The sequence below is a fragment of the Styela clava genome, chromosome 4 (assembly GCF_964204865.1).
Source record: "Styela clava chromosome 4, kaStyClav1.hap1.2, whole genome shotgun sequence".
Classification (NCBI taxonomy): Eukaryota; Metazoa; Chordata; class Ascidiacea; order Stolidobranchia; family Styelidae; genus Styela; species Styela clava.
Window position 1 is genome coordinate 13,127,872 of NC_135253.1, and position 14,254 is coordinate 13,142,125.

General features: G+C 32.9%; 2 protein-coding genes across 2 annotated transcripts; both read right to left on the minus strand.

The window, feature by feature from the left end:
* Positions 1-199: 199 nt before the first annotated feature.
* LOC144421979 (adhesion G protein-coupled receptor L1-like) lies at positions 200-4,882 on the minus strand. The gene is made up of 4 exons (XM_078111620.1): positions 4,746-4,882; positions 3,394-3,496; positions 2,747-2,934; positions 200-561 (listed from the first exon to the last, which is right to left on the minus strand). The coding sequence occupies exons 1-4, from the start codon at positions 4,810-4,812 to the stop codon at positions 200-202; spliced, it is 720 nt and encodes a 239-aa protein (XP_077967746.1). The 5' UTR covers positions 4,813-4,882.
* A 208-nt stretch (positions 4,883-5,090) lies between these two features.
* Positions 5,091-9,713, minus strand: LOC120326464 (uncharacterized). The gene is made up of 5 exons (XM_039392766.2): positions 9,540-9,713; positions 9,347-9,452; positions 8,201-8,341; positions 7,191-7,876; positions 5,091-6,949 (listed from the first exon to the last, which is right to left on the minus strand). The coding sequence occupies exons 1-5, from the start codon at positions 9,655-9,657 to the stop codon at positions 6,084-6,086; spliced, it is 1,917 nt and encodes a 638-aa protein (XP_039248700.2). The 5' UTR covers positions 9,658-9,713; the 3' UTR covers positions 5,091-6,083.
* Between the last annotated feature and the right edge of the window lie 4,541 nt (positions 9,714-14,254).

Below are 14,254 nucleotides of genomic sequence, written 5' to 3' on the forward strand. Positions count from 1 at the left end.
GGACATTAGACATGCGAGTTTGGACTCGTAACAACATTATAAACGATCAATAGTTCAGCATCATTTTTACACGTATTACCTGGCGTCCAGTTATTCGAACATACGGTGTACACAGTGTAACAGCAGAAATATAAGACTCACAAAAAGCGATGAAATTCCCTACATCTCCATAATTTAACCATTTTCTGAGAATCACAATTCACAGTTCGTGAGCGAAAGTCCAAGAGAGTTCAAGGTAGAAATTAATATATAATGAACAATGAGCCCACTTGCCGGAAGAACAACAGAATCGTGCTTTGTAATCCCCACATGTTGATCCATCCTGGTGCACATTAGAGCATGATATACCATATTGGGCACCAGTCTTTATAACATCATTGCGAGTATGAATCGGACTACCGTCAGCTAGCTGGATTTGTACAGCATCTGGACTTTCGCACCATTCCGGAAGTTCATGTTTGTGGCGATAAAACGTTTCGTAGTCTCCTGTTCCAGATGGCGAATCACCATTCATCCATCTATACCAAAACTCGAAAGGACATTCTCCTATTATATCTGTGCCTGAATATAACAAATCAAATTACAATAGAGCAATGTTTTATATGATTATGACAACTAACTGTTATATAAAAAGAATTTAACCAATTTACTCTAACTGCATTTATATAGTACTATACTATATAGTAATATATCAGTACCTATTTTGAATATTGGAATTATTTCAAGATTTCAACAGAAAATAATTTATTAGCACGAAATGTGCCTAAGTATCGTTTTGTTATTATGTTGTTGTTCTTGTTGGTATTTTTATTCTTATTGTTATGGAAAATTCTCTTTAGTTACTGGAACAATTGCTTTCAAATTTTTAGTAGGTAAAAATTGTATTTTTCACTAGAAAGATATTTATTGCTTTTATTTATTTGAAAAATTTCTGTGGGCTCTATGCCCTATCGAATTCGTTTTTTCTGTGTCTTGACGTCATCAAAAATAGCCCACCTTGTGGCGTTTTGTGGACTCTGCGATACCGATAGTCTAACGCAGGGTGGTCCAAACCCAGGCCCGCGGGCCACATGTGGCCCGCCGCTTTATTATTTGTGGCCCGGGTCACATTCGGAAAGTAATCAAAAAATCGCATTTCGTGTTGTTTCGTAATAAAATTAATCAGAAAATTCTTTTTGACATATTGTTACAGCACTTATGTCACTGAATTGACTAGTGTTATGGCTAGCTGAAGCAACTAGCGAAGTTGAATGATTTGCTTGGCAGTCTAAATTATTATCTGGCTTTCTAGCTTTTTGGTCGGGAATATATGCTAACAATATAGACATCGTAGAAACTAAAAATCGAATGCGCATTTTATTAGCTTGGGATGGCTATGTCTGATAAATGTGTGTTTGCACAGTAAAAGTGTTTGTTTTTTATTGCACTGTTTACCTATTCTTGGCACTATTGTGGCCGGCGAACAATGCAAAAATAATTTTGTGGCCCGCGAAGCGGACAACCTTGGACCACCCTGGTCTAACGTATCAAATTAATTATATATTACATATAAAATAATACAGAGAAAGACAACCTAAGCAAATGAGAGTATTATATAGATTTTTAGAATAGATAGAAAAAATAAATTTCACCCCAGCAACAACATGAACTATTTGACGAAACGATCCATTAGTCCGATTTATATCCAACAATGCAAGAAATTTTTTTGAATCATTTCATTATTTATTTTTCCAAAAATCAATGTGGCAACATGTTAATTAATCTAAACGGCATTGTGAGTAATATTTATGACTCAACAAAAGTAAGTGACAACTTAACGGAACACGTCATCGCATTTGGGTTCATCCCATGTAAGAGGGAATTTTGCTATAATCGATTAGAGCAGTGTAAAATTCGGCACAGAAACTGGCAACGGTTTAATTTCAGTTCATGATGATGAAGAAAATACTGTAAGAACGATCAATAATTTTAGGATAATTGAGTTTATTTTATATTTGACATTTATGATTGAAATTCAGATAAAAAGTTTTGTATTTAGCTAGAAATACACGTCCCACACAGGGACATTTATAAATTTCAAAAGTCTCTTTAGTGAGTGTGTATTACATCCGCCCAAAGAGTAACAAAACTAAAAATGCTAGTCTTGATGACATTTCAAATCGCCATTTTTGTTACGGTTTTTAAATTGCACACAGGTTTGACAAAAATAATTATGTCTGCATCAAAAAAATAAAAAGGTCATTCGAGTCGGAAAGTCAAGTGCATTTCGAAACTTCACCGCTAATTAGTTTTTGGCTGACATTGATTGTCCTGGAAATTTTTGTTCTCTCGAGGGACTTTTCTATTTTCTGCGACTGCGCCTACTTGAATCAATTTTTTGAATGACGGGAGTTGTCGGATTTCGTTTGTACAAACCATCCAATGAAACTGCTATATTTTTCATTGAGATATAGGAAACTTTATTTTACATTGAAACAAAATGATTTTTAGTGTCGACTATGTGTTATATTGAGAAGTTTACACCCAGTGCAATTAAATGGTACCAAAGTATAAATTGTATTCAGTGATATTTTATTAGTTAATTAGGATATATATATATATATATATATATACAATAAAAAGAGGATAGAATCCTACGGTAGAATCTTTGACTGAATATATGAATTCATAGCGAGTTACTGATCTCGCAAAATATTGTTTCGACACCAATTCAATTCATACGATAGTCAACGTAAATTTTTTTTACCTCTTTCGGCACATCGATACTGAATTTGTAGATAATTTCGAAGTCTAGGACACGGATCAACTTCGAACATTTCATTCGTTGCTTCGATGGTGCAAGATTTTTTCATATGGCATTTTGAGAACACTCGAGGCAACGATTTCGATGCAATGCAATGTACTTGATTCAATTCACTATTTGGATCTGCACATCTATAACAAAAATATTGTTCTGAATGATTTCTGAACATAAATACCGAGGTATGATAATGACCTTCGCCAAACAAAAAATTCCAGGGATATGTTTCTGTTATTGTGCGGCAAGGCTATTGAAACTGAATAGATATCGCCACTCTTGATATATCATCCTTATATGAATCCATCAGAGCAAAAACATAGGAAAAGAAGAATTGGTTGGTCTCGCAAAAACCCATATGATATCAAATTATGATAATGAAAGGATGTTTGACATTAAATTTAAATAATAATAGCATCCATAATCTATAAAAACAATTATATCTATGAATAAAGTTTTTGTTTCATTTTCATGCTTGACTTTCATGCTTGGGGTTTATGATAAATATCTTTTTTTTCGTCAATCTGGGAATTAACCAATTTACAACGGTATTTCAGACTAGTTATATTAGTAGTTTGCCAATATATTATTCTCACACGCTCATATTCTTTCTTCCATAAAATGCATCTTCAATATAAATTACTGTGTTATTGTTTTCACATGCAATTTCCAGTTCGTCACCTTGGCAAGCTATTATCTCTGTTACGAAAATTAAAAACTAAGTTCTCACATTGAAATCGAATATGATATTACCAACTTTGTTTATTTCTCTTTCTTGAATTATTACCATTCGCTATCGAATTACGACATTTCAAGTCGATATTTCATTTTCAATACCATGAACAACTTTTTTATAAAATAATATAGAAATAAGTTATTTTATAGATCAAATTATTTGAAGAATTAAATAAATAAATAAATTAAAATCTAATAAATATTGATAGTAATTTCCAAATATGAGACATTCTTCAAAACACCTAATTAATTTAGCATGAATTTATGAATCTACTTATGAAATGCGAAACGGACTGGGACCTCAGGAAAACAACCAAGAAAGAAAGTAGTATTTGTTGTTCCTAACAAGTAAAGATGATTTGGTGTCAGGTATCAGTCATTTGTCCACTTGGCAATAAACTCAAATATAAACAACTTTGTTGACACTGACGCTCCTTGGTATGTTGCCATGGATTTCTAATTTTGTCTTACAACGAGATCCAATTTATTATATATTTTGTCACATTTTGTCGTAACCCCGTTCCAAATCTATAGTCAGTCCATGTCACGTATACGCTATGTGTCGCTTGTATTTGATTGTTCAAACGAACAGCAGGACTATCTCTCAGTAACAATCTTTGTCGCAAAAACGTTACATTGACTCTTGAGTGGTTATTAGGGACCACCTGAAGTATGCGCACCAAGATGGCGCACAACCTGAACTCAGGTTGTGTACCAGGTTAGGGTTCAGGTTATGCGACATCTTGGTGCGCATACTTCAGGAGCACCGTTATTTGTTAAAAATTCAGAAAGAGGTAAAAACGAAACAAAACTTAAAACCTGATACGATTGGAAAATAATCCATATATTTATATTCTATGATAGTCCCTATTGTTAATCAACAATACCTCTAAGCAACCTAAATATTAAAAACATTACTTGAATTTATCAATAACTTCCCATATATCCTGGGCTTTAGGGCGCCAAAAATATTACGCAGTCCAATTTTGACGAGCGAAATAATGTAGATGAAGCAATTCTTTTGGCATCGTCGCGTAGTACCAGTAAACGCTGCATCTTTACTGCAATGTTTGCGATTGCTTGTTGTTGCATTTATTTTATTTGTGATATTGTAGTCAGGTTGAACAACGGCAAGGCAAGTTGCATCATTTCCATGCAAATTTTTTTTAAACAGATACTTTATTGTTTACTAGAATAAATTTAAAATTCTTACCTTGAGAACGCGAATAAGAAGAATCAACAAGTATAGCCAGCAGTGCGAACAGAAGTATAACACGCATTATATTCTACATTAAATCAATCAGGCCCATCAAACACCATAAACTTTAAACTATAAGAAAACATGTCTGAACTCCTGCCTTCCAGTCGACACAACTGAGCCGCAGGCACGTTATTTTCGAAAGTATTGCCGATATTTTTCTAAGCAGCGGATTATCTTATTACATTGAAGTATAATAGTACAAAACAACTACAGCATAGATATATATGTGAATATTTTATTTCAAAGAAAAATCGTCTTTGCGTAAAATTCATCACTAGAACATTATTTTTAATCGTGCTTTAACTAGTAATTGAAAAAAAAATCAAATTTTGATACGATGCTATTTAAATATTACTAATAAATGGAAAGTTTTTAAAACTCACTTATTGTTAAAGTTACTAATAATAAAAGTACTATCATTTTGTTATAAATTTTTCTTTCTAATAAATACTTACCTGAAATTTCATATTCAAATACTAGAACTAGAATTTTTGCAGATATTTCGTCAGAGCATATTGTGTCGAGCCATATGGGCACAACCGAGTTTATATTACTATAATTCTATTAACGAAGGAAAGTGGTACAAAACCAACTGTTGTATGGTATCGTACACGCTAAAGTTAGTCCAATAAATGATTTCTCTTATTTTGAATTTCAAAACATCAACAGAATACAAATAAATATTAACAGGCAAAAACTTAAAAGCAGTATTTAGCAGGATTTAGTACAATGTAAAAAGATATAAAAAATACGAATATTAAATTTTATTAAAGATGGTTCACGTCATTTTATGAAAACTGGGAACTTCGTATTGCGAATAATATTTATCTCCACCTTCAAGAGAACTGAAACCGTCGCTTCATTTTAAAATAAAATAAAGTGCAGTTTTATACACAGTATTCTTGGAACTACAGGCAGTAAGTATCACTACTAATTTCATCATTTGCAAAAAGGAGAAGAAGAAAAAAATAGCTACGTTAAAGGTATTATTAATTTTTCTGCTGAATGCCAACAAGTTTGGTTATTCGTCCATGCGAAGATTCATAAATACTTCCATATGGTTTGACTATCATATATATACTTGGACTTGAAAGAGCCAAATATATGTTCAACATAAGAAGGTTGAGCAAGGAATGATAGAATACCATTAAAAATGAAGTAATAGAAAACTAGCATTGCTAAGTTTATAACTTGTGGCAGTATTCTTTGCGGCAGATTGCAACAAATCACACAACTTAGTCTGGCTAACACCATCTCTGTCTCTTTTGAATTAATCTGCATTATTTCCAATCAGCAATTAAAATCATCTCCACTTCCACCTCCACCAACAGCCGCCGCTGCCATTTCCATTTGAGCCATGTCTTCTACGGGATCAGTCTGACCCATATCATAATCATAATCATCTTGCATTTCTTCGGCGTTCAGAATCAAGTCAAGTTCGTGATGACGCATTTCCGCCATTTTTTCTTGCCTGGCTCTCAGTTTGCTGTTCAATTTACCAGTTCTGGTATACGCCTGCTTTCTTGCAAAACCATTTTCTTTGAATCCGTTTTGTGGTCCATATCCATTTTGCATTAATGTTTCAAATTCCTCATCTCCAATTTCTGCGAAATCGCATTCATCAAACTCAGAATCCTGTTCTAAAAACCGGGTGCTGTACTTCGGTTCTCCATTTGCATCGTAGATAATATGTTCTTCGTTGCGACAATCAAAGCTATTTATCTTTGCCATTAATTTTGGACGACCGAATATGTAAACCCATACAAGATACTTAAATTCACACGCGTTCAGTAAAACGCAAATACAAGTATAAATTAGCATAAAATATAGAAATATGGTTTTCTCCATTGGTCTAGAAATGAAGCAATCCACCATGTTTGGACATGGCCACTGTTCACATTTGTAAAGAGCAGGGACAGTGAAACCATACAGCATAATTTGTCCAACCAAAAATCCAACCTCTAAAACAAGTCGTGCAAAAACACTGAGTAAATACAGGTGGAAATGACGAGTAAATCGAGCTTTCTTAGTACGCGTCTTCACTATTTCAAGTTGAGGAAAATTGAAGCCATCACGTCCTTTTTGATACTTTCGAATCATTTCTTCTTGATATTTCTGATCACGATCGTTCTGAGCCCATTGACTTTGTTCGTTCCCTGTTTTATAAAATACGTCAATGCTTTATCAAATTATTATGTAACGCCATAGCGTTTTAATTATAATTAAATTATTATTGTCATGTAAATAGAAAACCAACGGTAGTGCTAGGGTTAGTTATTGTTTTTCTACCTGCAATCTAAAATTTATGAAATAGCTAATAAAATGAAGCCTGTTAAATTCTTAGATTAAATAGTAATGATGAATGTATTTAATATATAAACTAGTAATTGTTCTTACCGGGATATTCTGGAGGAGATTGAGCATTTAGCATAGCAAGTTCGTGTTCTTTGTCAAAATCCTGGGCCATCATTCCATTCTGATACATATCCGCTTCAGTCAGAGAACTTTGATTAACTTTTCTGTATTTTCCGTTTCGATTATCGTCATCAGAACTAGGCGGACCCCAAACAACTATATCAGCATTTAGTGCGTTTTTATAACGATCTTCAGATCTATCTTTACTTCGACTTCTATCTTTCGGTTTTTTCCACATATTTCTAGACATTGTATTCTTGTTGTTTTTCGACCCATTCTCAGTTATGTGCATCAAACTATTCCATCGCATTTCTTGCCAAGGAACATTCAACTCCTTTCTGCCGGTATTATTATCATCCATTACGGCTGCTTCTACTGGACTCCTTCCACCACCATTTTTGTAGTTTATGAGGGTAGCTAATACTTGAGGTGCTTGGGTTATTGAGCCCGAATCTCCGTCTTTTAATCCTTTGCTGCGGCCATTTCGTCCTCCACTTCCATTTTCGTTATTATTATCTCTTCCACTACTTCGCGTTGAAACTTTTCCAGGTGATTTATCAGACGATTTCTTGTTACGATTATCACATGCATTGTTGTTGTTTGCATTTGTGTTCCAGTTTACTTTAACTTCTCCGCCAGAACCGCCTTTTGGCATTTTATCTTGCCGCCTAGAAAAGAATTATACACAATATATATTTCTATCAAAACGAAAATCAAAATAGAAGCTCAGATGGACAATTTTACTGAATTTAAATTAGACGGTTCAAGCAGATTATTTCAGCCTTTGCTGTAATACGCAATCTCAGTATTATATCGATAAAAGGTACTGGTTGAATGCATTGTTTTCGTCTCCACAAGCCTAATGTAATCTTATAGGCGTTAGCTATGTAATTTTACCACCATAAAACAAATTTAGAAAATTAGTTTGAACCTTATTTTAATCTTGTATTTTGCAGTCAAATTACAGAATAATTATAGGTGGATATACTAACTTTGCTAATGCCTGAAGTGTGGCCTTTTTCTTTGATTTCTTCCCTTTCCCCGCAGGCTTTGTCTTCTTTTGATCATGGCCAGAATATACAATGAACATAACTGATGGTGTAGCAACAAGTAAAATCTGGAAGCTCCAAAATCTGCAATAATTAAAAAAGACAATGCTTCATATAAAGTAAAAACTAATGAAAGACACCTCGCAGTATTGGCATAGATATTCGTCCTTAATACCTGTTGCGTACTCAGATTTTTAAATGAAATATATTGTTATTGGACATGAAATGGACGCATGACGACCGTTTTGTTGTTATATCGCTGTTGTGAATAAAAAAATGAGAAACTATATTCTTTCAACCATACAAAATGCTTCAAAATTTCCAGTGGTTAAACCTTGTTGTTGTCGCTAGAACGCTATCATTTTTATTTATTTCAAAATCATCCGTGGGCTCTATGGGATTCGTTCTTCACTTCGAATTTTTATGTGATGAAGTCATCAAAATTAAAAAATGCGCACCGTGCCGTGGTTCCGTGACCGTATTTCAGCAATTTCGTGGTTCTACTTCGTTTTAGCCCCCGTGTCCATATTTTCAAATATTTATGTTGTTACGTCATCAAAATTTAAAAAATGCGTATAGTGCCGTGGTTCCGTGACCGTATTTTCGCGATCTCGTGGTTAGACTACCGGTACTGTAAGAAATTTGATGCTACTTCATTTTGGCTGTCGTGTCCGTATATTTGAGCATTTCTTTCTCGTTTTAATTACAGTTTTAGTGGCCACCGTGCTTAGGTGATAGATATAAATAAAGTAAGTTAGCCACAACAACTTCTCATATCACACTGCTTCATTTTTATCTACTTGGCACAAGCTTCTAAAAAACAATTTGACAGGAGTTCGTGGGGTGACAATTATTTCTGGGCGTAAATGCACGCGTTAACCATTCTTATATATTCGTGGCTGACATGAAAAACTGTACACAAATATACAAACTTACGCAATTCAAAAAGTTAATACTGTATTACAGTTGAATGTACATTTCTATTTTGTTATCAGCCCGACAATATATACAAATCTATACTATAATAAAACAACATGAATCCTCAACAAAATTTGTAACAATGTAAAGAAGGTAATGAATTACACTTACCTTAAATGTGATATCGGCGAAAATTTATTAAAACAAACATTCGTACACCCTGGCTGTAATGTATTGCACTTAAATTCGCTTTGTTCATCGCTGTACACACGATCGCCTAGTAAAACAAAAACAAAGTAATTTAAATCATTGCAATGCAACAAGTATTCTAAATACAAGCAATATGTTTTGGGGTTTTTCTTACCTACTGAAGCAACAATAACCATACGACACACGATTAGAAAAGTGATCCAGAACTTTCCAACTAATGTTGAATGGTGATTTGCTTTTTCAATCCATCTTTCTAAGAAATGCCACGACATCCTTTTGTTTTTTCAAATGTAAAAACTAGCAATAAAACTTATAGTAGACCTATTTGATAGTATGCTGCAAAATGTATTTAAAATAATTCGTTCGAAAATCATAAATATCAAAATTGAAAATTCAATACAGTTTGCTAAAGTCAAATATAGCGCTTAAAATTTGGCATATTTCAACATAATGAACGAAAAATGGAAAATGACGATTTTATCGAAAAAGTTCAATATCGAAGAAATTGAAAAAATATAATATCTATACAATTTGCCCTTATTTTCACAAATGTTTTATTTAGCAGTCAGTTGATCAATTTTCTTAAAATCAAACTTCACATTACTACGCTTTGAAGCTGTACCTATATTACAACATAAATAATATACCTTAATTTCATATATGGATTCAATTCAGTTTACCATTTCAAATAAACAAATTAATTATTGTAGAATGCCGATTTCATGAAGCACTTTTCATGCGCGAAGAATATAATCTCACATGCGTAAGGTTTTTTCGCATTCTTCGAATATGGATTTGATCGATTATATTTCATTTTCAGACGTTGCTTTATAAGAATTTCTTATGGGATTTATAAACGCTGTGATATCCTATTTGAAGACAGACATGGTGGGTAATCAAGTATTCAGCCGTATCTTGATCCAAATTTCATGCTTTTATCTTCGTTCACTATCCCATTATATGCGTGACCCATTATGAAAGCATTAACCTTCTTGTCAAAAAGTGTAAGACATCTCTGTCAATCAACAAAACATCACAATTTCGAAGTCAATATATGTATAAATACATTTACATTGTTGGTGAGTACATTATTTCTTAAATGTAAGATTTTCTTTAAAGCAGTGCTGCAAAAATTGTCTCAATAGACATTCCGACAAAAAGGTCACCAAACATTGTCCGGGAATCAAGTAAATTTTGGCAAGAAATATATATGAATTATAATGACAGAGGCACGTAAAAAGGTTGCGAAGGGAATGATATTTCTAATCATACTGTGTCCAAACAAACTGGCGATTATTTATCGATCAGTGAACTGATTACAATTCCAAGTACAAGTCCTGTTCATCCCAACAACATTTTACTTGTACCGTAGAGATTAAAAGTTGAAAGAAACATTGAATCAAATAGCGTTCATAAAAATTCTGTTCTACAGAATTAGGCGATTCAAACGCATTCCAAAAATTGGTCAAATTGCAAGTCTCTGGTTTTGAGAGTAAGTAGCAGCATTTGAAATTTACCAATAGGTGAACAAACGTGGTGTTTAGAGTCCAAAATGATGCCGTCAATAAATATCCTTTTTGAGAAATGAGGATAAACCGCTGTTACGCGACATTTCAAGAGTTTTCTAACTAAACATTCGATCATATCGCACGCCTATTTGAATAATAAGTCGACTAGGATAAAATTTTGACAGAAAAAGCTGTCACTGGTGCCATATAGAAAGCTAACTATAGTTTGGTTTGATGCTACTAAAAAACTAAATACTCCTGACCTTGATCAGGTATTAAATATACTTTCATATTATATTACGAATTTTTCTTTCCGTCTATCAATTCTTTGTAAAACATCACTTTCGACATGTACAAGCCCTTGCTTGTCAAATTTATAAAGGAAACACACTCATAAAATATCTCAAAAAACTCAATTTAACCTAATACTCATTGTAAACCGAAAGAATCACTGATATTATTACTTCACGGTATCTAAATAACTGAAAGTATTAAGTAGTAAAATAATATAATACTCTCCTAATCCTCAAACATTTCCAATATTTTTCTGAAAGTAATCTACAACATTCGTTGCATGTTTATACAGTTTCATTCTGCACATACAAAAAATATCGATTTCCATTTCAATTACACCCCACGACATAATATTCCCTCGTTCAATCATGCATCGTCATATGGCAACAGCAGTATCTAGCAATCAGGCTCGGGATTCCAGAATGCCGATGTATAGCAGTAGCAGCATCACTTTTAAAATTTTCATCTAATTGAGTATATTTCATATATTTTGTCTCGAATAATATGCGTAGTAAAAAAATGTGGTAAACTAAATATGAAACGATAACACGGACTAATTTAGTAATACAATTACTCTTTCTTTAAAAGAATGCTGATTTGTAGTTCTCACTTGTTTGATAATTCACACACTATTCGACAAATCAGTTAGGTGTACGAATTTTTTTTAAAGTATGGCATTGGCATCTTTTCCAATAACTAGATTCAATCAATTACAAATTGATAAAGCGGCTGTATATACTGATTATTATCAAAATTGATCTTTTTGAAAATGCGCGAAGGTTATTGATTTTTTATATACCTCGTGTCTTTTAAATATGGTGTATGGGAGTTGGGAACAGAACGTAATAAGAAATTGTGCTTACTATTTCTTTGAACTAGTATGGCAATACTAAATAGCAAGGTAAGGTAGTGCAGAAAAAAAACTTCAATAAAAGTGCAATCGGCCGTGAAATTTTTCATATTGAAAATCAACTTCACTCACAAAAAACTTTATATTCAGAGCAACTGCCCATATGTTCAATATAATTCGATTCGTATAGTTGCAACTTTCTCTTGTTTGAGCTGATTAATTTGTTTTTTGATTTCCACACCCTACGGTCATTTATAGAAGAAAAAGTCGGAAGTAATAGTCAATTTCCACAGCCTTATGGTAATGTGTTCGTGACGAGTCGACCTATACTGTAACCCTCATGCAAGGCGACACGATTGCATAACAAACAGTGAATATGACTTGTTAATTATATTTAAATGTACAAATTATCAATCGTAAAATATTATAAACATAAGCGATGAATACAATGCAGGCATACATACGAATCTTTTATATCTCGATGATAAAATGAAAAGTCACGTTAGAAATGCTATGCCTCTCCAATCGGTTCTGCATAAGACAACAGGCCATAGTATAAGTTACAGATGGACTAGTCAGAAAAAATATACAATCGATAATAATTACCAAGTCATGTTCACAGGTTTGATAATGGAAAAATAATCAGGTATTTATAAATAATGAATACAAAAAGTACACGAACATTTCCTCGGGTGCATAAAACTAATTGATCTTGAAAACGTAAAGAACACCAACACAATCTTCGAAATAATCCATCGCCTTCCTGACAATAAACTTTGAAAAGTAGCTTCAAAGTGGCAAGATCTGCAGTTATTACAGTCAAGATTGCAGTAAATACAGTATATATTCATGTCGAATGCATAAACGAAATGTTATAACAATTGATTAAATTGTTTACTCTAATTTCTTCTTTATCAGTTATCACTGATAGGGTTATATGATCTATCTATTGCAAATGAAACCGCTGAAAGCCATCGATGTATAAATTATTAAATCGTATTTACAACACCCCTGACCATCGAATAAACCTCAGAAAGTGTGTAAAACGAGAATAAGAAATTAGCATTTCCTTTTACGAGTATTGAGTAAATGAGAAAATATAGGGTGCGGTGTAAAAGTATAATAAGGTTTTTAACAATTCAAACCAAAGTCAAATCAAATCATCAAAAGTATAAATAATATTTTGATACAAAGGAAATTCAGTGAACTGAGTTCAACTTCAACCCAAACTGCTCAATTTATATTCATTCCATTGCTATGTATAAATCAAAAACTGACTCTGTGGGATTTATAAATAGACTGGCAGCCACAGTCAAATTGAAGCATTGAATAAAGACGTATAATTTAATCTGTTCTCGATATTGAAACAACTCCTGACGCTATATTTTATGACCAAATAAATTTTCAATAAGTGACTATTTTCCCGAGTCAGAATTCTTTTGAAATGAGTTCATATTTTTACACAAAACAAGCGTTACTGGTTTAAGTGCAACACATAAAATGTTTTGATGACTAAAAATAGCCAAAGACTTGTATAAAAATCAGGCCACCATGATGGATTTCAAGTTGCAATCATAGTACGAATCCGACTTCAGCTTTTAAAATTAAGTTCAATTTCTGTGTCCCAAAGAAAGGCTTATATATCTTCTATATATCTTCTGCAATTTCCCTCTATTAGGAGATGGATTGTAAGCAAAATGATAAGCTGCATGCAGCTAATTGAATGCACAACGCTAATACGATTCGATGTAAGTTTTGTTTTAGTGGACCATTTTTCTATGTTCAAGTCAAAATTTGTATATTCATTTTTTTGTCCAATATTTGGTAGGTTGATTTTAAGCGTTAAAATTACGCAGGCATTGAGTTACAATAAATTCACCATATCAAAATAGTATTATTGATTGGTTAATAACGGTACAGTTGAATGTGAGTAATACATTGATGACAATAATGCAACATAGAAATTGACACAATATAATAATCTGATTTGTTACAAATGTCCATAAAGTCATTGTGACACAATAACTACGTACATAGGCCAACCACATTTTACAAAATTTTATCATAGAGCGTGAGTAAATAGAAATCGATGTACCCTTTTATTAGCTACACGTTATCCACCCAAGATCTAGCGGAAAACTTATATGCAAATGCATTACACAGGAGATGGATTAGTGGAAAGATATTAATCACCCATACAAGACTACGTACATCTTT